The sequence below is a fragment of the Artibeus jamaicensis genome, unplaced genomic scaffold, assembly GCF_021234435.1.
Source record: "Artibeus jamaicensis isolate MK-2021 breed Jamaican fruit bat unplaced genomic scaffold, CSHL_Jam_final contig_867, whole genome shotgun sequence".
Classification (NCBI taxonomy): domain Eukaryota; kingdom Metazoa; phylum Chordata; class Mammalia; order Chiroptera; family Phyllostomidae; genus Artibeus; species Artibeus jamaicensis.
The window spans coordinates 1,926,357-1,953,583 of NW_026521995.1; the positions used below are offsets into that span (position 1 = coordinate 1,926,357).

At 37.0% G+C, this 27,227-nt stretch overlaps 1 protein-coding gene across 2 annotated transcripts in view; it reads left to right on the top strand.

Annotated features, from left to right (window-relative positions):
- Window positions 1-27,227, top strand: part of PLXDC2 (plexin domain containing 2) — a 416,215-nt gene that overhangs the window by 283,589 nt on the left and 105,399 nt on the right. For both annotated transcript variants that reach the window (XM_037147415.2, XM_053654762.1), the window contains 2 exons: window positions 11,057-11,179; window positions 17,792-17,910. In XM_037147415.2, coding sequence (XP_037003310.2) covers window positions 11,057-11,179; window positions 17,792-17,910 — 242 coding nt within the window. The remainder of the gene's footprint in view (window positions 1-11,056; window positions 11,180-17,791; window positions 17,911-27,227) is intronic.

The following is a 27,227-nucleotide window of genomic DNA, read 5'->3' on the forward strand; positions in this document are numbered from 1 at the left end:
ACAATTGCATTTCTGAATGCCACCACAAACTGAAGGAAAATATAATTGAAAATAAAGATTTTAATAATAATAGCTTCAAAAAAAGGCTACCTAAATTGGAGTTAATCTAAAAATGATGTAAAAACATTTATGAGAAAATTACTTTTAAATGTGAAAGACATCTAAAAATACCTAAATGAGTCAAGTTATTTACCATTTTCATGGAGGGGGGGACCCAAAATCAAAAGGAGTTCCCTCCCAAATTGACATAATTTCTGTGCAATTTCAAAGTCTAACATGATTATTTTATTTTTGTATGTGTGCATGTATGTATATCTTGACAAAGTAATCTCAAATTATACATGGAAGAATAGATGGCTGGGCAGTAACTGTTACTTAAAGGAAAAGACAGATAGGTGATGCTCTTTTGATTTACTAGATACGAACACACGGAAATCACACATGTAACATTCACACAGGAATATGGAAACTGACCAGCACCTCAAAATAGACTATGAGAAGAGTCATACAGATTTATGAAAATTACACTTACGGTTAAGTTGATATTGCAGGTCGGTGAGAAAGGATGAAATTTTGCAAACATTTCATTCCAAAGGATGAAATTTTACTGGGTTATTGTTCTAGAAAAAAAGGCACAAATTGACCATTTTTTTACCCTTTAAACGTATATTAGGTAGAAGAAAAAATGTGTCAGGTAAATTTATAAAATATTTAGAGAACATCAAGGTATGGAAGAATATCGCTATTATATCAGTGTAAGAAGCACTTTAAGAATACACAAAAAGTACAAACCATAAATAGTAATCAGACTTTTTTTAAGCTAGAAAACAAATCCTAAAAAGCAATCAGAAAAAGGCAAGGAATTTTCAGTTACTTCACAGGAAAGGAAACTTTAGTGGCAAATAAACTTCCGAGAAAAATATTGAATGTCATTATTATTCAACCTTACTGGTGAGTAATGTAATTAATCTAAATAACTAAATAATTTTAATTGAGTAATGTAAATAAGTGCCACAGTGCAATATAATTTTACAGCAAGATTAGCAAAGTCTGTTTAAAAGTGTGATGCTATCTCTCTGGCCACTGGTGCAGTGGGTGGAGCGTCATCCTGTGCTCCAGCCCATCAACCACAGGGTTGCAGGTGCCTGGCCAGGGCACAGTCCTAGGCTGGGGCACCTACAGGAGGAACTGATCGATGTTTCTCACTGATGTCAATGTGTGTGTCTCTCTCCCTTCCTCTGTCTAAAAATAAGTATACATATTCTCAGGTGAGGATTTTTAAAAAGTCCATTTAAAAAGTGTGACAATATCAAATTTTGATTGGGATATGAAGCAAAATGTACAGATGTAACTACTTAGAAAAATAATTTCCCATTATCCAATGAAATTTTACATGTGCCTGCCCTATGAGCTACCACACAGCTTCTGGATTATACATTAAAATATCTTGGGCAGACAAGGGTCACGTGTAGCACTGTTTAATGATAGCGAACAAATTGAGACAATACGAATGTTCAGTATGAATGTTCTCAAGAGTCTAATGGTAAATTAACTGTGGTTTGTTCATATGGTGGACTATGACACAGCAGTGAAAAGTGAGTAAAACACAGCTGCTTGCACAGCAGGGATGAGTCTCTCAGGAATGTGGATTTACACAAAAATAAAAACTTTCAGGAAAATTCTTACCAAACAAGTCAATTACTTTGAAGTCTAAATGTGTGCAAAGCTAATTATTTAGGGATGCAAATATACAGCATAAAAACTATAAAGAAAATAAAAGAAATGTTAGACAAAAATCTATAATAATGATTAATTCTCAGGAGGGAAACTCAGTGCATGTTAAAGGTCAAATTTATGCTTTATTACATATACATCTGTGTATGTCTATATACACAGATATATACTTTTTAGTCTGGTTTGTAAGTAAACTGACATGTGGGTGCTAACTGCTTTCTTACTCATGCATGCATAAGCACATATTCTATGCATGTAATATGAATTTTTAAGCTTTATTTTTAAAACCATTAAAATACAGTCACATATATAAACAAATCAAAATTGGTTGAACATTTCAAAATATCCATATCTGAATGTGTGTGACTATTCAAACATGTATTTAATAATTTAAGAATCTAAATAGTACTTGCAGAAACTTCCAAAGTCAAGAAAAAAATGCTTTGTCCGTATTTTGATCAAGATAAATATATTTAGTAAAATATTTTCCCAGTAGGAGTTTAGGAAGTAAAATCTTTAACATTTGAATAGGGTCTCATTTGTGAGATAATTTGCATAATTTGGAAAATACTATCCAAATGCTCTCAGCGCCCATATCCCAAGTGAATGCAAGTAATTCTATGCAGTAACTGCACTAGCAGAATACGTATTCTAATAAACCCTCCCCTGAGTAAACTCTAGGAAGAGGTGACTCTAAATAAACTTGATTTTTTTATTTATATGTATTTGTTTGTTATTTTGTTTATCATTTAGTTGGAGGGAGAGAGTTGGGAGGAAAATACAGAGCACAGATATGGAAAGTAAGTGTTAGGACTTCTTTCAGCCTTTCATTGCTCTCAGTAATTACAGTGCTCAGAAATAGGGTGGATAAATGTTATGTAAGAAAACGTATCTGTGAAAATAAGTGCATTTCTGAAAAGCTGAGTGCAGGTAGTATTGACCGAAGTACTGATGGGCCGTGCCTCTGGGTCAGCACACTGACGAAGCCAGGCCCAAAGTGCTTTCAGAGGAAATAACACGCATTTGACTGTGCTTCAGATTTTAAGGTGGTCAGATGTGTTGTGCATTGATATTTACACAATCCACAGACTCTAAAATGTGCTCTCTCTCTCTCATGTATATAAATACATTTATATATTGTATGTGTGTATATATACATATATAAAATATATGGATTTATATATGCATATATCCATATAGAAATGTATATTCATATATATGTATGTATATGTATACACATAGCACATGCACATATATGTATATTAAAACAAAGCCATATATATAAATTCTTAAACAGAGCAGTTTTTTCTTTCAGCAGCTAATGTTTTGAGTGTTCATATTGTAGGGCATATGGGAATTACAAAATATTAAGTGCAATATGAATATACAATTGGGTCAATGCTTTCTGGTATGGTTATTTTGTTGCTCTCACTGACCACTCATCACCCTAAGGGACCAGGCTGCTAAAACACGTGAGAAAATATAGCGATGATCACACTCTGAAATGATCACAACTCCGAGACTGTAAAAAGACACAGGTCTCAGGGAAGTTGGAAGCATCAGAGAGATCTGAGCCTGACCCCAGGGACAGGAAGAGCAGAGGCAGACAGGAGAGGAGTCAGTGCAGCTGCAGAGGGCCCTCTGTGGACCTCTGTCTGTGAGAGAGTGTCATAACCCTACTGATGCTCCATGTGTATGTGCTGAGTGTGGCATTGCAGCCATGGTCGTGTAGTCCCGTTCATTGATTCATGTGCACAGCAGTGTCATTTAACGCTACCGATACCTACCTGTCATCTACCTAAACAGTAGACATCTGAGCCATCGGAGGCAACAACTGGGCTGTAAGGAGCAGGTCCTAGACTGGGGAGTGGCGGTGCAACGCCGATGGCCGTCTCCGACAAAGTGATGCTCTTCTACTCCCTTTTAGCTTCTGGCCTGCCTAGGTAAATAGTATTTCTCTTGCACTGAAAAGGGAGGGACAGTGAAGAAATTGTCAGTACATTCAAGACCTTTCATGACCCTCCTTGGGTGGGTTCTGGCTCAACTTAGGGACGAGACCTCTGTCTTTCCTAGAAATGTAGTGATGGAAAACAACACCACCCCTGGGAGAATGGAGGTGGGAAAGTGCTTATAATTTCAAAAATGTACAGTAAAATTTACTTTGTAAACTAGAGAATGGACAAACTACATTTCTGGACAGAAATCCAAATGAGCTACTCTCCTTCTGGGAAATACTTTATTTTAAACATACCTGATTTTTAAAGTAAGACATACAGAACTAGAATTATTCAATAAGTAGAGTAATGTCTGGTGATACAGAGGCTCCCTGAAGGTGGCCTCTCTTTACATTTAGCCACCCTCCTTCCAGGGCTGTTACTGGACATTTAAAAATGGGTTTCAGTGATAGTTTATAAGACCTTATAAAAAGAAGGGACAGTTTTCATTGTTCCCCATATTGGACCCGAGCTGTGGGTGGGGGTTGACGGCACATTGGTGGTCATGGCAAGTGAGTGAAAAACAGAACAAGAAGCAACCTCCCCTCTCTCGAGGACAGAGCCTGGATGGAAGCCCCGCTGACAATTTCTCTGTGTCCTAGGTAGTTCCCAAAGGGACTATTTGGGATGACTTCCACAGGAGGCTGATATTCATAAGTCAGGAAGCCAAGTGGTTGCATTCTAGAAAGACTGCCCACAGGGAGCAAAATCCAGGATGGAATGCAGAACAGAGCCCTTGCACACATGGGCAGCATCCCCAGAAGCCAGTCCTGGAGTCCTGGGGACTGACTGCCAGCTATGATTTGACTACCACATGTGAGTCCAAAATTTGACAGCGGATCCCTCAATCTTCAGTCTAGGAGCATGAATCATTTAAATCAACTCTCCTTGTCTCTGCCATGTAGGAATAAGTCTTTTGAAAAATTACAGAATATGTCCTAATAGAGGGGAGTGCCTTGTAACTTGGTTTTCAAGTTAGAGGAGCAATTGGCCAATGGCTCCATGAGAGGCTGTGTTGTTCATGCACTACATACCTCCAGGGGGCGCCATTCACTGTCTGCAGTGTGAACATAATTATCTGTGGAAATCCTGGAGTCAGAGCATTTTGAAAGGAGGGAGGAGGGGAACTGTTGACATTGACTGTTGCACATTAACATGTGTTTACTATGCATTCACACATGTTAAGAACAAGTTACACTGATTTGACAGACAAAAATGGAGAAAACAAAAACTATAGTCAACTTACTAATATTTCAAAAAACCAAGAAGAGTGATATATTTTTTCTGTACAACTGGGCATGCCCGAGACAGTTAAAGAAAACATAAGAATTTACAGATTTTTGTCTCTGTCTTCATGTACACAATTCTGGCTCCCACTTTTTCTCTCTGGGGTTAGAGAGATTCACTTATAGCCAACATAAATTTTTATATCGGTAATTTCATTAACATAATTTGCAGCCAATAACCAAGTGTGAATTGTTGCTTTTTTCCCCAGAGGATGACTTTGTTGTAATTTGTAATACCCAGTGGTGCCAATTAAGGCAATAGAATAAAGAGTCTATGACAGGAGCTATATATTAACATATGTATTTACAGTTTCTCATTATATAAAATAGGTTTGATATATTTTACAGCTGGTTGGAATTGAAAAGGGAAAATATTTGGTGACTGACAATATCATAGGTTGCTTGTGGAGCCAGTGGTCAGTGAGCTCACATGAACTTCAGAAATTCTTTTCCTTCCTGTCTGCATTTGTAAACCACTATGCTCACCGTGAACTGCTGGTCTAGAGCAACAGTTGTATCCAGAGGAAGGATGTTACACGGAACCTGTCACTGTTCAGTAGCAGCTGGCAGACAGTTACACTACCAGATAACTCACCACAACTTTTAATTTTCAAATTAGCAATTGCTGCCACACATGGCTTTGTTTAAAAGGCAGACTGAGTTACAAACAAGTATTTGTCTGCAGTGGGGTATCTGTAGCACATGATGTATTACGATTTCATAAAGTGGTACAAAATACAAGTTGAATTATGATCAGACTCTATCTATCTGCTTTGAGCGAGTTGTCCACCACAAATACTGAGCAGTTGATAAACAACAATCGCAAACAACACCCAGTTAAAGAACTCAATTTTTTGTGAATACAAATGAAACAGATCCTATATAAAGTTAATGAGGAATGAGTTTGAAAAATCTGTTTTCTAACTCCGTATGGACAAAAGATCATGCGTTCGATTCATGTGTGAGGATCACAGTACACATGTCATGGAAGTGGCAGTGGTGTTGCCACCACTCTGAAAAGAGTGTTTAATCGTCACTGTTCAGTTCCATACAGGTGTTCTCATCAGCTCCAACCTCTCCTCTGGGGTCAAAATGTCAACTGAACGATGATGAAGTAGTATATCCATCCTATGCAGCCCTTTATACATTAATGTTTCACAGAATGATTCACAGGCAATTACAGCCTCTTCATGCTTCCTTTATTACTATGACAATTTCAACTAAATGAAGCAGCCATTTACAACCAATAGGAGGTTAATATTTTTACAAGCTGCTTATTCCATCATAACACTAGGAAATGTATATGAAGAACTTGGACACTAAGCTTTTTGTTCCCTGTTGTCTTGCAGTGAGATCAGTGATGCGCCTTAACCCAAACTGGAATAGTGCAGAGGAGTGAGTGTCATAACATGTGCATCTGAAGCTCAATTTTGAAGTCATATAAACATCTCGGTGCAAGTCTAATCAACTACTATGCATTAGACAGAGAAGACATCAAGGGGTAAAAGTTAGAGAGAATTTAGTAGATGGATTATTTTCAGCAAATTTTTATTTTAAGCACTATTTTTGAGTGCTGTTCATTTACCAACTTATTCAACCCTCATCGCAACTCAGTGATAACAATGCCATTACTCTTCCATTGAACAGATAAAGGAACTGAGGCCCAGAGACATGAAGGACCTGGCCAGGAAATGACTGGCTTGCACTATTAAATAAATTATTTAATTGTATGTCACTCACCTACCAATTTAAGTGTCACTTGGTAGATTGCAATAGAGGAATCTAACTTCAGCCTGTTTATACAATTTGCCAATTAAAAGAACAGAGGCTGAAGTAATACGAGTTACAATAAAAAGTAGCAGGATTCGAAGTGACTACAACTTTGTTCTAAGGCATGGTGTTGGAATTTTCACAGAGAGAACATGTCTTACTTTCCTCAGACTCCTTGTTTAAGTATGAAATCCAGTGAGGGAGAGGATGTGGTTCTTGAAACTTAATGAATTCTGAAATATATTGTAAAGAGGTCATAAAATTTGGAATTAGAAGACCGGTTGTAGCCATGTAGCTTTAAGCAAATTACCCAGCTTTATTACATGCCTCATTTAATAAAGGGAAATGATAATATTCTTTTAAAGTTTTATAAGGGTACACTGAAGAGAGTACATGAAAACAATATAATTAATAAAAGTGAACAGGTATTTGTTAATTTCACTACATCACAGTATTGGTGGATAATAAATATGTAACTGTAGTTAATAAATATAAAATGACTGAGGAGGGTTTATTCATATCAGGACTTACAATGATAGAATCCTCAAATGACTTGAAAATGTTTAGATTTAAAACTACATTGTTTGCTCTGGCTGGGTAGCTCAGTTGGTTAGAGCATTGTCCTGACATGCCAAGGTTGCGGATTTATCTGTGGTCAGGGCACATACAAGGAGCAACCAATTAATGCATAAATAAGTGGAACAACAAATCAATATTTCTCTCTCTCTCTCTGCCTCTCTCTCTCTCCCCATTTCTCTATCGCAAAAAAACTAGATTTTTCAAGTGACTACAGGCCTTCGGCAGAAAGCAGCTCCAGGAGGGCCTTCAAGATGCAAGAGCAAAGCTGTCGGTTATAGTTGAACTCAAAACGTGATGCTGGGTTTACTAGTAAAGGTCGAAGAGAAGTTCAGTGTGTTAGCTATCATTTGAAATTCAAAAAAGCAAACACATTCGCTTCTCTTATTTGGATCTTTCAAATGGAGGTATCTTTCTGGTTACCAAGTTATCTGGATATAACCACTTGTCTGCAAATCTAATGGCTAGATAAATAAGTGCTATTTAAAGAAGAGCATAAAGAGAGCAAAAAAGGAGACATTTTATGATTAGCCCATCGAATAACTACAACTGTTTAAAAAATCAATAATAATGTTATTATATATGTTAATATATATATATATATATATATATCCTAAATTACCTCAAAATGTGAAAAACCAAGAAGAATGATATATTTTTTTCTGTACAACTGGGCATGCCCAAGACAGTTAAAGAAAAGAGGTAAATGTAAATAATGCTACAATGAACATAGGGCTGCTTATGTTCTTTCACATTAGTGTTTTGGGTTTCTTCGGATATATTCCCAGAATATTCACTGGATCATAAGGAAGTTCCATTTTTGATTTTTTGAGGAAACTCTTCACTATGTATAGTGACAGGTGGACACCTGAAATATCAGGGGAACACTTTCTAAAGTAGATGATTGTCTAACCACTATGCTGTACACTTGAAACTAATAAAAAAAATAATGCTGGCTGGATGTAAACTGTTATTGAAAAACAAAATTTGAGAGAAAAGAAAGGAGGTAAATGATCTAAATGGGTGGCTCTGGGTGCCTTTGAAGCTTCGGAAAGATGTATTGCATTAAAGGTGTCCTTAATTTGCCTAGCTGGTTCTTACTCAATACCCAGGTACACCTCCCTGCTTCCAACGCCTGTAGGGTGCCCCTCCACTTCGTTATGAACCACTGCTGAGATGATAGTTGAAAAACCTGTGGATGTACAGAGAACTAAGTAGTGCCCATCAGCGCAGTCAAGCATTTTACTTCTTGTTCCCTGGGAACTAACCTAATACACTGAAGGAGTTAGATTTTGACCTGGCTGAGGAACACAAACAAGTATTCTCTGAATTCACCAAATGAAACTCATTTCGAGGAGTAGTTGGGCATTTGTCCCCCTGGATTGCTTTTCACATTATTCCTGGTGGTGGTGGTAGTGATGGAGGCAGTGGATGGTTAGCGGAGTCGGATGAGCTGGCGGTGATACCAGTTGTTCCTTTTTAGTAACGGCTGCTCCACCTGTAGGAGTCACAGCAACCGTGATTGTAATTTATTTTAATTTTACCATAATAGAAGAATCAAGGCTCATAATTACAGCTTTTACATAGTAACATGTTTTTTTATAGTTTTACTTTTTTCTGTGGGAACAATTTGAGACTTCATACCGGTCTATGATTTTAAATACCAACAGTAAGAATTAAGTATTAGAAATCACCCATGGTTGTGCATTTTGCTGCCCTTTTTCTAGGAACCACCGCTACTTTTCATAGACTTGTTTCAGAGAATGAATTCTGTATTGATTTAAAGTTGTCTTACTAGCTTGAATTATTGCTTTTATTTTTAAATCAAGTAAAGTTTCTTCTATTAGTACTCAAAGAACATAAGGGAAATAATTATCCAGAGCTACTGTTCCTGAAAGAACATTGGCAAAGTATAATTTAATTTTCTCCTTAAATTCTCAGACTTATAGAAAATGTCTTAACTTTTTAATGGTGAAATTATAAAGGCATGTTGGTGAGGAGCAGAGAAAAAAATAAATTATACACCCTGAAAAAAAATAGTTACTATCATCTTCATAATTTCAAGGCTGTGATAGGGGGCTTTGAACTTCAAGAGTGTCTCTGAAAATCTACAGGGAAATAAAAGCAATGACTGCATCACTTCATATACTATCTTTTAGCACATTTGAGCTACGTGAAATTGCAAGTGTACAAAATTCTTCTCCAGACTTAAGAAATTTATTTTGAAAGCTATTGCGCATCAAATAAGAAACAAGATGTAATCAATGATTAAAACACATGCCAAAGACTGTACTAGTTAAAATACACGTTAAGGTTAATAGCTAGAATTTAAGTATACCTTTGGAAAAAATGAAAAGGAAGTCAAGGAAAGAAGACACTGGTTAACAAGTGTCAAAAACAAGTTAATTCCAAAGTAAATAACTATAGGTTTAATTTTCCAATAACTCACCTAGATATTCCAGTTGAGAATTTGAAACAATAAAGACCACAATATTCCAATTAGGTCTTTCTTCAGATCACAAAGTAAGATGACAAAGGTTTTAACACTTCTGGAAGTTTCAATCTTACCTAATTTTGTATTTTTTAAATCTTGCTTGTTTTACCAATTACTGGAAAAATAGAAAAATGATCTATAGTGGCCCCAGATATCTAGTTAACTTACGATTACCCAAATATTATAACTGCATTTTCACAAATAATTTGCTTTGGACTTTATTTTGTAATACTGTGTGTGTCTATTTGCATATATGTTCTTATTCGTACATGTCTCAGATTAATATTAATATGAGTTAACATTCCTTGAGCTAACTCACCTTTCCTTTCCAAACTAAAGACTTTGAGCCAAGAAACCAGTACAGGATTAACAATTTGTCATGGATAATCCACAAAGTAAATAAACCCAGTGTGAATAATTAAAAGTGGGTAGTGTTGTAATGGAGAACTACTGAAAGTTAATTCAAGAGGAAATTCTCCATAGAAGTTCCCTCTCATTATCCCCTGCTAAGGTAGGCTGGTACTGATAAGCAGAGAGGCACTGGTTCATTATCAGTGTTTTGCCATCTTATCTGCAAACACTTAATCTTTATCTTTTTGATGAAGTGCTAGCCTTGTAAAGACTTGGCTAATCTGAGAAATGTGCAAGTTTTCCATGGGTGCTTAGCTGCCTTTCAACTTAAAAACAAAACGAAACATTTTCTCCATTTCAGTAATGGAGAAAGATATAAAAATAAATACAAAAACATGCATGTGTAGTTTTTAAAATGTCCTAAAATAAGATTGCAGTTTAAGAAATTGCAATTAAACATTATGAAAATACATTCATCTGTAAAAGGATTTGCATGATTGGGTAGTGTTAAAATAACAAGGGATTAATAATAGGACATTTAATGTTGGAATCCTATATTAGTCTTTCAGCCTAATAATCTCTTTCAGATAATAGTCACTTTCCCCACAATTACAGTTGTGCATAGCATCCATTTCTGATCTGACAGTCTGCTGGGTGCTACTGAGTCCTGTGCCAATTTGTTACTAATCCAGACCCAACTATCGTGGAGCAGCCATTCACACATTACTTTTGCTCCTTTTTTTCTAGCTCCTATGATTTTCAAAACAGGACTGCAACCGAGTTGGACATATTTTAATTAAAATTTTATCTTGGCTCTTTTTTAAACATATTTCCTGCTTTTCCAATTACAGGTTTCATATACACTGGAGAAGTGGTGCATCGGATGCTGACAGCCACGCAGTACATAGCGCCTCTCATGGCAAATTTCGACCCCAGTGTCTCCAGAAATTCAACAGTCCGATATTTTGATAATGGTATGTATTGGTTAGCCTGTTTTTTACTAAATGTATACTTTTCAGCAGTGGTCATCAGATTCATTTTAATGTTTTGGTAACTTGGGGTGCTTCGTTTCATTTTGTTCTCAGTAGATGGGATTTGTAAACTGTTTGGTGCAAATTCCCTAAGATGACAAATGTTAAACCCTTAGTGGCAAAGTAAAGTACATAGTCAAATGTCACTCGTTTATTCATTTGTTTGTTCAAAAAATGAATATTAACATCTGTTCAGCATTATAATAAAACAGTTATACTAAGCAACACGTCATACCAATCAAATACATTTGATGCTATTTTCCGTAAACCCTTGCTGTTGTATTCAAAAAGCTAAATAAGGATCATTTTTTTCAGATCTCCAAGTAGAGGCAAGTGGCATAATACATCAATATTAAATTTTTTAAAGTTATGAACTATATATCATATGATGAACACACCTTTTAAAAATACAGTGTAGTGAATAGTTAGAATACATTTTTTAAAATCTAGTTTTCCTGACTTTAAAATATGAAGTAGAGCCCATTAAGGTTTATAACATGTACTGACAACAGTTTATCCCTACTGTTTCTTTGGGGGACATATAAAATAGTCAAAGATAACCCTGACTATCTCACTAAATGCTATTTAAACCTAAGTAAAAATTAGGGCCCTAGGGACATAAATGAGTTTTCACATCTACATCTAATTCAAAGCTCTAACTTTAGCAGAGAAAATATTGTAACAAAAGAAGACTTTGTTGGGAAACTTAATAAAAGATAGAAGTAAAACTCCAGGTTATGTATAAGCATGGACATGTATATCACAACATAGAGAACAAAGTCAGTCATATTGTAATAATTACCTATGATAAGGAATGGTACTAGACTTACTGTGGTGATCACTTTGTAAGGCATATAAATGTTGAATCATTTTGTTCTTTACCTGAAACTGATGTAATTCAGCATGTCAAATATAATTAAAAGTGAATTCAAAGTACTTAGTGATTTAATTAACTTTTGAAAAAATAGACATTTCTATACTCTGCAACATAGGAATAGTAATTTGTGCGAATAAGATTTTTACCTTTTAAAAGAACAGAGGCATATGGCATGAACAAAGCTATTTCTACTCTTGTCTTAATAATCAGGGAGAAATTCACTAGTGGGTGATATAGACTCAGTGATGCGGCTGTTTTGGGGAATGTGATCATTTTACTAAAAGCCATATTCTGACCAGTATGGTGAAACTTTCCATAGGTCAGATTAGCAAAGGAAGAAGGAAACTAAACATAGTCAGAAATACACTCTGAGAAATAAAGTTCAAGCAATTTGAATGGCAAGTGTTGCAGTATTAAGGTATTATTAATAGATATTAAGGTAATAATACTGGAATAAGAGTGTTCCAGTATTAGTACAGGTAACTCTGAATAACCTGTAATAATAATTTCCCCCTATTATTTTAAGGATTGTTATCTAGTGTATCTTCTTTAACAAATTTAGTGAGGTACTAAATCTCAATAAAGTACAGATATTCTAAGTACACTTGAGGCAGAACTACAACCAGACACTTATCTGAAGCTTATTGCATGACATATCAGACAGAATCACCCGCCTGATAAACAGGAAATGATTGATGAAAGTTGATATTTTTCTAAGCTCTGTCACTTACTAGGTACAATTGAGGACATTCACTCCTGGGCACAGGATTCTGATGACCCAGTTTTTATATCATGAGCATCAAAGTCGTAAAGCATGTAGAGTGTGTCTTTCCATCCATATACTGTCTCATACACCATGTACCTAGACAGTACTTGATATTTGAAGTTTACTTTTATTTGAATGTTTTTTAAAAAATTAATGTATGCTACTCCAGCTAAATGCTAAATTCCTTGAAATAAGGGCTGTGACTATAAGAAATCATTTTATCTTAAGTACCTGGCATAGGAACTTATTCACAGTAAGTCTTTCGTAATTATTCTATGAATGAGTAAATTAATAACAATAAATATGTAAGATGAGTTTTTAATTCTAAGAACTGTAAAAGTAGTAATACTCAAGAGTTAATATATTCTACTTTATTGAAATATCTTCTGGGTAATGCCCAATGGAAATACTGATTTCCTACAGTATGGCAATGAAAGATGGGTACTTGCTGTGTTTCGGTAAATGAATGAACCACTTTTGAATATTCCAGGCTCTTCACAACATCCTTTTACACAAAAGCAACTTACTGAAATATCTCCAACATGTATTGGTTAGGATCATTGAAAGAATGCTAAAGAATTGAAAACTCAACATTTTAGGAGAGCAAAACTTTTCTAGAGGAGACACCAGCAGTTTAGAAAATTTCTCAGATAGTATTTCTGATAGTATTTTTAAAAATCACTGGATTTTAAAAATAAGACAATGCTTCCAAATGTTACAGGCAACCTAGATGACTACAGAAGTCTAAGTCACAGAATGTTAATGCAGGAAAAGTAGAAAAGTAATTAAAATAACCCTTTACTAGAAAAATAACTTGAATAGCAATTTATAAAGTATAATTCATACTAGTGATCAGCTGTTTGATGCATATAAAAGCTCCACATTTTTATACCCTGCATTATATTTTATGTTTTTGATGTAATAATTTACACATTTTTATATTATATACCCATTGAATTATTTTAGTTGTAGTTATTTTAATACTATTGTCTTTTAGCCTTTACAGTAGATTTATTTATGATTTACTGGCCATGGATCACAATAGTGGAGCATTCTGAATTGAAATATATATTTACCTTTTACCATTGAGTTTTACAGTTTTGTATAATTCCTTTCATAATTAGCGTGACTTTATTTCAGCTTGAAGAACACTGTTTAACATTTCCTGTGAGGCTGGCCTAGCAGTAATGAACTCCTTCAGCTTTTGCTTGTCTGGAACACTGTCTCTCCTCCACTTCTGCAGGGCACTTTGCCTGACAGAGGCCTCTCCATTGTCCCTCTGAGTAGCTCATCCCACTCGTTCTAGCCTGCATGGTTTCTGCTGAAAAACCCATTGGCAGTCTTACGTAGATTCTTTTGTGAGTCAGATCGCTTTCTCTCCCTGCTTTTAAGATTCTTTCTTCATCTTTATATTCTTGTAATTTCATTATAACGTGTCTCCATGTGAGTCTCTTGGTTTGGTATTTGGGGAGCTTCCTGGATCTAGATGCCTGTTTTTGTCCCTGGAAATTTTGAGCCACTATTTCTTTCAATAAGCTGTCTGCCCCTTTCTCTGTCCTTTATCCTTCTGGGATCCCTGTAATGTGAATATTGGTCCAAGTGATGGTGTACTCTGTGTCCCTTAACCTGTCTTCACTCTTTTCGTTCTGTTTCTTTTTGCGCTTCTGACTGAATAAATACCACTGCCTTGTCTTCAACTTAATCTAGCTTCTGCCAAACCTCTCTATTTAAATTTTCATTTCAGTTACTATATACTTCAGCTCTATGATTTCTATTTAGTAGTTTTTAACATTTTCTCCCTCTTTGTTGAAATCCTCACTTTGCTCATGTGTTGCTCTTCCGACCTCAGTGAGCCTCTTTATGACTGTTATTTTTTAACTCTTCTGGTTAAATCATTTACCTCCATTTCATTAAGAGCTGTCTCTTGGAGATTTATCTTGTTCTTTTATTTGAAACATACTCCGCTTCTTCATTTTCTTGACTCTGTGTTCATTTCTGAACATTAGATAAAATAGCCACCTCTTCTCTTCTCATCTCATCAGAATGGTCTTGTGTAGGACATGGACCTCATCCATCAGCCAGGCTGAATGAAGCTCCTGGTTGTCTCTCAAACCCTTGTGATTCAGGGACGTGCAACCTGTGGGCCGCATGTGGCTCAGGATGGCTATGAATGCAGCCCAACACAGAATCATAAGTTTACTTCAAATAGTATGAGATTTTTTGTGATTACGTCGCAATGCATTTAATCTGTGGCCCCGAACAACTCTTGTTTCAGTGTGGCCCAGAGACGCCACAAGGTTGGACACCCCCTCTAAGACATCATCGTTGTTCTCAGTAGTTGAGAGTGTTCCAAGTCCCATTGGTGTCTTAAAGGGGAAGATCGTAGTCAGCACCTTGATGCAGGGGGCTTGTTGCTGGACCCTCAGGATGTAGCTGGGAAAGAATGCAGTCAAATCCCTTCTGGGCAGAAACTGGGAGGTAGGCATGTTTTCCTGCTCTGTCTTCACTAAGTCTGGGAGTTTAATCATGCAAGTGCTCCTGTACCCATTTCGAAACTTCTTCTTTGTTTGCTATAATCTCCTACTTGTAACTGCAAGCCCTGTTGGGTCTAGGTGCCTAAACCTCAATGGCAGCCATAAAAGGTGGGGCACTACATGTGTCTACAGCTTTCAGATAAATTTTAGCAAATTAGTTTTGTTGTTGGAGTGAGCTGGAGGGAAAGGTGGAGGAAGTGTCCACCTGCTCCTTTGGGTTCTGGCAGAATAACATTCAGCACCTAGATGAATGCTAATTAGATGGCAGGTCCTCATGCAGCAGCTTGTAAAATATGCAAACACGGTCCTAAAGAAAAAGACTGGGAGATGGGCATTTCTGCCCACTCTATCTCTGCTAACTCCTGGGGTAATAGCCATGGCAAGTGCTGAAGAGCAAGCCTGTTGACAGTTATTTCTTTATCTGCTACAGGCCTGTTGGAACTCAGGAATGCAAATTGCATTGCATAACACAAATAGGTGATCTGGGGCCCTATCCTTCATGTGGTACCACAAAAACTGGGTGCTAGACTTGTATGTAAGCTCCTTCCAGAGAGAGGCCAGTGACCTTGTTTTATGGTTGGAGTGAGCCAAAGGGACAACACAGGAGCTGCTGGCTTCTTCGGGCTCTAGAGAGGATCACAGTCAACACCTCTTTATGTGCAGTTTCAGTGTAGGTGTTTTCTCAGTCACCGGATGCATAGCAATCACTCAGCTACTTTCTAGATCTCTCTCCAAAGAAACTGCTTCCTGTATGGCTATACATTTAGTGTGTCCGTGGGAGGGAATTCTGGAGCCTCCTATGTTGCCATCCTGGCCAAAAGCTCTAAACATTGCTATACTCAAAAAGCACATTAAAGACAGTATTTGTTCTGCATGCATGGGTCATCTGGTACAGGGATTAACTGGAAAACAGAGGGGAGAAAAGCAGAGGGTGGCTTGGTGGTGAGGGGTGTGGAGCTTCCCTGCCCTCTCTGGCCTCTCCTGTCCCGGCACCTCCACCTCTTCACTGACCCAGAAACTCTAGGTCACACAATCTTGATTTTTTTCTGTTTTAATCAGATATTTAATGACCTGAAAGACAGGTTGTGATCTTTTAGTTCTGCTTGTTTCATTTTCTGTAGAACATTTTTCAGCAACATCATTTTTTTAATTAAACAGAAAATCCAATACTTAGAGCTAAGCAAAAGTGTTAGCCACTTATTCTTTTTTCTTTTAAAAAAACAGTAAAAACAATAGCAGTTAAAAGAAGTATATGAATTCTCATTGGTAGCTATTAAACTGTGTTGTAATTTATATTTCATGTTAATAGTTTCCTAGTAAACCATGGTAGATTGATTCATTAGAACATAATATATAACACTAAAGATTTCCCCAGTATACTTCAAGGAGGCTTCAGAAATCTTAGCCCGGGGCTCTTTAAGCTACCTTGCAGCCTGCTGGAAGCAATACAACAAAGACAGAAATGCAGGCATTGTGAAATCGAAGAAAAATATTTCCATTAGTGTTAAAAGAATTTCCTCAGCCTGGAAAAGTATAGTTCTAAGAATTGAAGAGACATTTTTAGGTCTTTCATAAGTGATTGTAGCTTTTCTGAATGTGTTCCTTTCTCTCTCAGCATTTGTCAATGTATTTGAAATTCATGCAGTTCACTTGGGCTGCATTTTGAAAGTGGCTCATGGAAATTTAAGCAGCCGGTGCCCATTAACATTAATGGACTTCCTAAGGCAAAATTCCCCCATACTGGGCTCAATATTAACCTCAGTATGAGGTTAGATTTTTACCAAATATTTAGAGAATACTCAATTTTTTGACAATATTCCAAATACTGTTTTTTTTTACTGGAAAACACTTGTTTTATTCATTGTCTCTTGTTCTCTGTTGCTTAACAGCAGACGTTGTGGTCTTTTGCCCTTAAATTCCATTACATCAAAAGAATAAAGTGTTAACATTCCACTTGAAAATATATAATACTTTAAAACAGTCAAACTAGTCTGCCTTATTAGCAAACTGCATTTATCCTAAAGTTTTAGTATTCTTAACAGGTGATGGCCAAAATTCGAACTATAGAATAATACTCTGAAACTGTGAATTCAATTTAGATATCATCAACCTTCACCATCATCTTAAATGTCATTAAACTGTATTTCATCATCATCTCCAGGACAAAATGTATTTGTTTCATTGATTTCAGCATGTTCTGGAAGCTCGCTGTATGCCAAATGTTATTTCAGTAACAGTATTCCACTTAACCTTGTAAAATTTAAGTAGCACAACTACTAGATTTGAAGGCTAGATCCATGGTTTTGTGAAGGTTCCCACCAGAATTGGCTGACAGTGTTTTTCTCATTGTACTTCTTCTGTTCTGATGGGGTTTATAGGTACAGCACTTGTTGTCCAGTGGGACCACGTACATCTGCAGGATAATTACAACCTGGGAAGCTTCACATTCCAGGCGACCCTCCTCATAGATGGACGCATCATCTTTGGATACAAAGAAGTAAGTAACGCATTGCAGATTTTCTTCCTCCTTGACCTTGACCTCCATCTATTCTTTCCGTCAAATATCAAGAAAGAGATACTTTATAGTCATGAACCTTAAATCATTTTCTTACCTCTTCTTTTTTCCTTGATAAAAAGTATATGTTTTTAATCTACTGGATATCTCTGATTATTAATTCTTTGGGTTTTGTTTTGTATTCTTATGTCACGGGCATTATGATCCATGAATTTTATAAAATCATTGAATTATTATAGACCTCAATTGTATTGTCAATAGACAATATAGACAAAATTCACTATAGTGATATTATAGTGAAATAACTCTAAAAGAAAATATATTTGATTTGGAATGTAATTGTCTATGTGTTTTGTTTGTTTTTTGCCTTGTCAACTTCTGAGCCATTTTTTGGTTCTGTCTCCAAGAGTATTAGTGAACATGAAAACTTGTCTGGCTCAATCACCCAGAACTGAAAGTGTTCCAGAGCAGCCTTTCACCAATGATTATTGAAGGCCAACAGAAAAGATTAATTAGAGATCTAAGTGACAGAAAGAACAAGGGAACTTAAACTTATGATTTGTTTCATTTTACCAAATTTACAAAGAATGGAAACTTACTAAATTGCAGCCTTAAATGTAAGGAATGTCTGACTTCGAATAATAACATCTTTGGTTTAAAACTCTATTGACAGTATGATTGAGGTCTATTAGACAACCTAAATGTTTGGGGAAGAAACACAGACTATACGAGTGAAGTTCTGGGAACAGCAGATGTGATGGTTTAGGCAGTCATTAGGCAGGAGAGAATTTCTGACAATGTGGAGTGATAACGGGCATTATTGACACGGGGACAGGTGGGTAATTTTGATAACACTCTTAATATCTTCTTTTCAATTGAAGCATTATTTTCTCTTCAGACAGGAATCCCTGGCTATTAAGTGTATGTTAATAGTTTTTAAATGATTTACTTTGGTCAAGTCTTCTGAAAATTATCCTTTTTACAAAGTGAAGGATAGTTGTATTTCAGTTAAATAAGGCAACTTAGGGAAATTTTATAGTTAGGCTAGATGTTTCCACTTCTTTGAAGAATTCTTACATGTGGAATTAATCATACATTGGGGCAATAATATGGATTGTAGTACAGGACCTGTTCTGCTTTGTGCTTCTTTATCCAGAGCTAGGTTTTGATATCATAGGCCAACATACTCTTATATTACTCCCTGGAAGCTGCGATAATATCACTCAAAGAGACATAATGGAGTTTTTTCTATAAGGTGGTGTGGTACTGGGACTGCAGAGTGGTGTAATGGGATGCGAGTTTTCAACAGTTTAACCAACAGTGGTGAAGTTTCTGGAAAGACACAGGGTCATTAAGTCCAGTGTCTTAAACCACACTAACTGTAGCCTTTGTCAAAATAAAGGTTGTGTTTTTATTGTGGTATCTCTCTCTCTAGTCTTTATATTCTTATCACCTCCATTTATACTATTTTCAATGGGAGTCTTGCATTCAAGAGTAAGTTTATTTTTCCTATTGTCTCTTTACAGTGGGTTTAGTATTTTTAAATATTTTACCTTTATTTTAATCAAATAAAAAATTTCCATTATGGTTTTTCTTGTTTTGTCATGGGAATATTAAGCTGATAGGCAATTTTAACACTTTCTTGATATCTTAGTCTATTTTCCTGTTGAACATTTGTCCTTCTGAACTTAGAGTTCTCCATAAGTCATTATATTATTTTGCCTTATTATCCGTTCTCTGTCCCATTTACAAAACAATTTCTTATTTACTGTTTTACCTTTTTTTCTGATAATTCTCATGCATTTTATTTTGCAGAGACTAATTTGAATTTGTAAAATTTGCCACAATGGAAGTACCCATGTATTTGAATGAGAGCTAGATGTTTCTGGCACTCCTAGAAAAAATACTTAATTGTAAAAACATAAAATAGTTGTTTGCATAATGTACTGTCCTTGACAAAATGTTTTCACACACATTATACTCATTTTCAACTCTCCAACAATATCCTAGATTCTTAATATTCTTGGCCTTCACAGTGGTGCTGGCACATAGAAGGTGTTTAAAAAATGTGCCTAACTTAATTATGGAGTTAGATCATGCTCAATTATCTTTATTTGATAGCTAAGCAGACCGAGTCAGAGAGGTTAAATGACAGGCTTGAGTTTGCAGAGCGAGTTGAGGGCAAACCGTGGCCGAAAAACCATAATTTGGTGACTCCAAGAGACCTCAGCATTTTTCCCCCAACGGTGTCATGTATAATGATTCACATGTATTTCTCATTTGCTTTTTCAATAAATATTTGTTAATGTTTGGTGTTGAATAACATTTTGTATCTGAGTCCAATATATTACACAATTTCAATCCCACAAAATCAGGAAAAGCATTCTTATTTAAGTTGCATAGCTAACAAAATCATGAGACTTTAAGAATATAAAGACTATACTTTTGTGTTCCTGTACAAGTTAAACTTACAGAACCAAAATTATAGATAAGGAATAAGTGCAATTTTTTCTGTAATACATTGCTTCTAGCTGGTAATGCCTGCTTTCTTTTATTTTATTATATTTTATGTAAGAAGACAAAAATTTGATTTTTGCAGAAATTACCAGTAAAGAACTTGGTTCAATTGTAGAGTAAAACGTAATGCAATAAGATAAATGCTGTGGAAGGCAAACGTTCCTCACCCTGTGCTGTCAGGTGGCTGAGTCACAATATATCAATAACTAACCAGGCAACAGTGCCAATTATATCAAAGTGGTTGAAGCAGTTCAGTCATTTCTTCGAAAGGAAGCTTACAGGGAGGCAGCGTGCTCCACTGGGTAGGCCTCCAGGCTCTGTGGTCAGGCTGCCTTGGTGAATCTTTGTTCCATAGTTTTGGGAAAGTACTTAACCTCTCTGAGTATTTCAGGTTCCTGCTCTGTAAATTAGATATGCAACTACCTCTTGGTTTTTGTGAGAATTACAAGATAAATTTTAAGCACTTATTAACTGCCTGGTATACAGGAAGAGTTTAATAAATGCTAGATTTATCAAATTTGGAAGTTGTTATTAAAAGTGAATAGGACATCTGGTTAAGGCGGAACTTTTATAAGACTATTTCTACTATTGAGATTGAGCAGGAAAGGTGAATAACATGTGGAAAGCATATGTTGAAGGCATCAGGTAGCTATCAAAGAACAAGAATTTGAAAAGCCATGATTCCAGAGAAAGGAAATCACGAAGTGACCCCAACAAGACATTTGATACTTCAGAAGCCAGGCTGAGCAGATGCTGAGCAGAACTTCAGTCAGTCTTGGGGAGTTGAGGAAAATACAAGAATTCAGGGCCACTAAGACCAGAGGTCCGTAGTAAGTGCCCAGGCATTAAGTGGAGATTCCTGAAGGACTAGACTGTAGGAGTAAGGGCTGATCAGAAACATACTGGCCTTTATAACCACCGATGCTCAACTCAGAACAAGCATACTATTAATCTGCTCCATCCAAACCACCGAACAAAAAGTAGTAAACCCTCTCTGGAGGAAGGAAATATCATCTACGACCTCACAATATCTCTTTAGTACTTTGTAAACAATGCCCAGTGTTTGGTCAAAATTTACCTAGCAGCCAGGGAGACATGAGCCATAAATGAAAACCTAGAGGAAAAAAAAATGATAGAACAGACCCATAAGAAATCTAGATATAGAGTTACCAGCCACAATATTTAAAAGAACTGTTATTAATATAGTTGATAAAATAGATGATGAGATGGTTAATTTCATAAAGTAATGAAACTTGTGTACACGAACCAAATGGATACCCTGAAGTTAAAAAGTACATTAAAGTGAAGAGTCGATCATTTGAGAGGACATTTTTTAAAAGATCATTTTTTCTGTGTGCACTTTGGCCTCATCCTGTGTAAACTTGCCTTTGAAGTTAACTAAAATAACAGCTGTGTAACAACAAAGGTTGTATAACTTAAGAGAACCTCAATCTTTGGTTGAGTAATGCAGAGCTATGACCTGGAGAGATGACTATGGGAAGAATCTGTCCCTCCACTCTTTCTCTTACCAGTATGGCTACAGCACCAGGACTTTGGTGAAGGAACACTGAATGCTATGAACAAATCTGCAATCACTTTTATCTTGATAGTATTTCAATAACAAATGTGGAAAGAAGGAAGGAGGAGGGAGGGAGGGAAGGAAGGAAGGAAGGAAGGAAGGGAGGGAGGGAGGGAGGGAGGAAGGAAGGAAGGAAGGAAGGAAGGAAGGAAGGAAGGAAGGAAGGAAGGAAGGAAGGAAGGAAGGAAGGAAAAACATAGAACTAATTCTAGAAACAGAAAACTTGTAATGCTGGTCCTGCCACTAACTGGCTACCCTGTCCTTAAGCAATATATTTGATTTTTCTGGGTGCATTTTTTCCTCCAAGCCTCTGTTTCATCCCTGAGGCATCATTGAGGGGTCTCTCTCACAAGGTGCTCTTACTGGAGTTAGACCGAAAGCATTCTCCCTACTCTGACGTTCCCTGACCAAAGGGCTTCCTCATTGCTGAGGCAAAGACCTCTACATTTCTCCTTCCCCAACCCTGGGTGCAGAGATCCTTCATCCCCTTTCCCCTTTTCCCTTAGTGTTTTATCCCCAAGGTGTGTTTAGACAAGCTCCTTTGCCTAGCTATCATTCCAGAGAAAGTTCCCACCATAGTTTTGACTCTCCTGAGCTGAGTCGCACTGGCTTCTTAAGGTGAAGGCACCTGCCTCACTGTCATCTTTATATGAAGCTGCCACTCTAGTTTGTCAAATTCATGGTGGGCAGCCTTTAAATCAGAGGTCATGTGTGTGTGTGTGTGTGTGTGTGTGTGTGTGTATGTGTGTGTGTGTTCACAAAGTGGAAATGTTGCCAAATTTTAAATATTCAAAGGTTTCACATAAAAATACAGATTTGCATTTTGACTTTAGAAATCAAAAAAAGCCTTGGATCACTTGTTACTCAGGGTGTGCACCCTCCAGTTTCACCTCGCCAACTTCTTTCTTACCCCAGGCCAGCACTAGCTTCTGAAGAGATTAAAACTCCTCTTTTAACATAGGGGCTGTCTTTACTTGTCACATTTACACTGTTATTTGTCTTCCAGGTTTTTTGTAGGGTGCGATTGTGGACATAGGGAAAAAGGGATGTTAAGAATGTGTTTTCAGCATGAGGCTCTTTTCTGCTTTCGTGCCATCAAGTACCTGGCCTGTGAAGGAGTTCAGTAACTGTAAACTGAAAAGGGATTTAAATGTGAAATGTTAATGACATACAGTAAAGCAAATCAATTTTTTAATTGTCAAATTTAAACGGAAGCCTTTCCATGCAAATATAGTTTTTAGACAACTAAACACTAACACTCTGGACTTTACGTGTTGTTTTGATAATAATAAAAGACTTTTTAAAATTGGATACCCTACTGAGCTCCACAGAAGCCAGATCAGACGTTAAAGAAGGTGAGGAAAGAAGTTAAGGATTGAATACAGGTGAGAATGAGTCAAATAGTAAGCTTTGGGTTAATATATATATTACCAGACACCATATTGCTGATAAGTGAGTGGAAAAAAATAGTGAGTGAACAAAAATGAGTTTAGAGTAATTCTTTCCAGCTTCTTTCTGATAGACATATGATTCATACATTGGCACACATACTACACAATCAAGCCCTTGCTGGGATGTTGTGCTGCTTATTAGATGGCTAGCTGGGTCCATAATGGGAAAGGAAAAGAATGTCTTGGCGAAATTCACAGGGCAGCACAGACAGGAAAATAAAACCCCATTACCTCGGACTGAAGCAGCAAGCTGTTCCCTCCCTGTTTTAGAGACAGACATAGAAGTTCACATTTTAGGCATTGCACTGAGCACTTGTGTCCTGGTGAATGATTCCACCAGTGTAGAAAAGGGAACAAGCCCTTGACTTTGAATCTCCCATCAAAGGCCAGTGTGCTGTGCCCTACCTTTGCTTACTCCTAATCTTTCCCACCTTAATGGTGTCTAGTGTTTGCAACTCCCTTCTGCACCTGTACTTAATGTGGTTCACTGTGTCATTTGCAGGAAAAGTTATGATTACCTAAATAATAAATACATCTATATCTTTTAAAATGACATAAAAATTAAAATATCTAAAAATAATGTATAAATGTTTCCGTAAGCCAAACTGCAAGCGTATTGTAACTGTTGTCAATGTCTCTTTTCTATACATATCCTATGGGTGAATGTAATATGAGACTCATTCTCTGAAATTTATGATTCAATACAAATCCTAGAGAGGCCAAGCAAAAATATGGCTTTGCTTTAAGCCAAACTTTTGGCCTGTGAAAGAAAACTATCATGGGTCCATGAAAGCCATGAGGCTACATTAAAAAAAAAAAAAAAGCTTATGCAGTAAAGAGTTTATATAACTTCAGATTGGTTTCCTAACATCCCCAGGAACTAACTTAAGAGAGGTATTTTCCAGATAAATATAAATTTCTAGAAAGGAGAAAAATGAACTTCTCATAAGCAAAGTTTTTAGAGTTTTCATACTTGGCTGTCATTCTTGGCCGTGACTTCTCTGACTTGTGTACTTCAAATCCTTGTCAATGCGGAGTCCTCCAAAGAACAGGTGACTGTGACAATATGGCAAACCTGTCCTTGTGCTAATTGTGTGCAATACCAGTTTATTTCCATACACACATACAAATGCTTTGTTGGTATTAATCAAAAGGCAGCTCATTTCAAACATGGTTTGAACAGTACTCATTCATCTTAACAGTCTCTAATCAGAGTGAGGTGGAGACGTGCGGACTGCTCTGCCCTGCTGGAAGAGTGCTTACACAGCTCAGTCACTTGGCCGCAGTGAGGGAATGAGTGGTCCTTTCTCAGAGAAAACCCACACCTTTGGTATTTGGAAGTAAAAAGATTACAGTCCAAAAAGGCAGAGTGAAAATGATCATGCCAGGATCAGGTGGAGACAGGCAGACATGCTTCTGAAAGAAGTCTTTGAGAGAGCCTAGAGTTATTTATCTCTTCCTCATCAATCTTTTATAATGTTAGTTATTTAATTCAATTGACAAAAGCAGTTTTTTAGAAGCCTGACTTGTAATCATTTCATAAAAGGCCTGGGTACCATCTAGGAAAATGTGGGGAATCAAAAGCTTCTTATACATTTTTATTTTAATATTTAACCAGGATAAAAGACCACAGTTTTAGAAAGCCTAAGCTCTTATTCATGAACTCTATAAAATGTTAAAGAAAAGCATTTGAAGCCAGTAATCTGCCATAAAGTTACCATCCTTCCCAGCCTTTCTTCTCCTGCTCTTCTCCGCCTCAGAGCACCCATCCTCTTCTTCAGAGCGAGACAGGTGCCTCTGCACACCCAGGGCACGCCGTTCTTACCGCACACACGGTGCATAAACTAAGGGTGTGCAACATGGTGGCCCTGATGAAAAGCATAGTTCATTTTTCCTGCCAGTAAGACCAAAAGTCTTGGTGGCATTGTTGACTCTCCTCTTACACTTTTCTCATTAAATGTATGGCATGTCTCGACAATAGCACCTTCAGAATTCATCCAGAATTCATCTCTCTGCTCTGTTCTCACCTCCTACACTTACACTCCAGTGTAGTCCAAGCAGCCCGCCTCACGGGGACAACTGAGATGCCCTTGTAACTAGTTTCTCTGTTTTCCTCAGCCCCACAGTCTTGACCACACAGTAGCCAGTGTGATAAAATCTTCCCCATATGACTTGGGATAAAATCTAAAGCCATTGCCGTGGCTGTCAGGGAGTACATGTTCCCTATACCTGCCCCCACCCCCCCAATCTCCTGTGACACTTTTATTTACGACTGCTCCACTGATAATCTTTTAATTCCTATAAGATACCAAAAGCAATTTAGTCAGGGCTGCATAACAGATTACCCCCAGACGTAGTGGTTTAAAACAACTACATTTATTATTTCTCACAAGGTACCTATGGATCAACTCAGTGGTTCCTGTAATCTGGGTTGGACTCTGAGATACTACCTGGGCATACTCGTGTGTTAGCTGTTAGCTGGTGGATTGGCTAAGGGCTTGCTGGTCAAGGATGATCTCTGTTGGAAGGAGAATATTTCTCCACATGTCTCTCCTATATCTTCAGCAAACCAGCAGCATACATTCACATGCCAGTGGCAGGGGACTGAGAAGGGAGATGGAAATGTGCAAGCACTGTTCTGAGTGTCCTATTTGCTTCATGTTTTATCTTCTTTTACTATGTTACTGAGCCCAGCATTAGAGTGGAAGACAACAACCCAGTGAAAAGGCAGAGTGTGAGTGCAGGAAGCTATTACTGCAGTCAATCCACCACAGACAAAAAGCACCAGAGGAGAGGGTTTGACTTCAGGACAGAATATAAAGGAAGGCAGAGAAAGGAAGGGAGGAGCTGGAGAAAACAAACTCAAATGAAAGATGGCCCTAGGTAAGGGACAAAATGGTAAGAAAGAGAGCTAGGAAAGGTAGAGTGGAAAATCCAAGGTATGAGAAGGTAAAAGTACTATAGCAGGAACCAAGACATGTGACCTGGAATACAAACTCCGGTAGGAAAATATATTCTTAACAACATAATAGGATTTTTCAGTTGATAGTAATAAAAACTCAAGTTCTGCTCTGAATTTGGTGGAGAAAAGATTTGGGGTGGTGAACCCACAATACAATATGCAGATGTATTATATAGAATTGTGTACCTGGGACCTATATAATTTTATTAACCAATGTCACCCCAATAAATTAAATTTAAGAAGAAACAATGAAAATGATTTGAAAATGGAAAGAAAGAGATGCAGTCATTACCATAGAGTTTTCTGGCAAAATACTTCACACCTGGCAGAGACACGCTGCTGTCCTAGATGCTGGAGAAGGAAGCCAAGTGACACGTGCCAGAGCAAAGCCTTTATTTATACTTACTTCTCGGCAGGCATGTCTTCATAATGCAGTTTTAAAGGAATTATGACTTTGTCTTCTTAGGACCTACAAGATATAACCCAAGTGGGATCTTTTTCGGTGCTGTCACCATTCTTTTGTCTTTTCATCCTTAACTGTGAGTCTGTCTTAAATGTAAATTGCTCCTTCTCATGGAGCATCACCCTCGGTAACTGAGTACAATGCCCGCTTGGAAAAGGGATTCAGATATTGATACTGAATAAGTATATCAGAGTTTCATTTAGTTAATGAACTGTTAGGACGAAAAATTGAGGTTTGTTTGGTTTCATGTTGTTGCCCAAGTATCACAATAATGTTTAATGATAGAACTGGGCACACCCATGTAGAATTGGCATATAACGTTGTTTG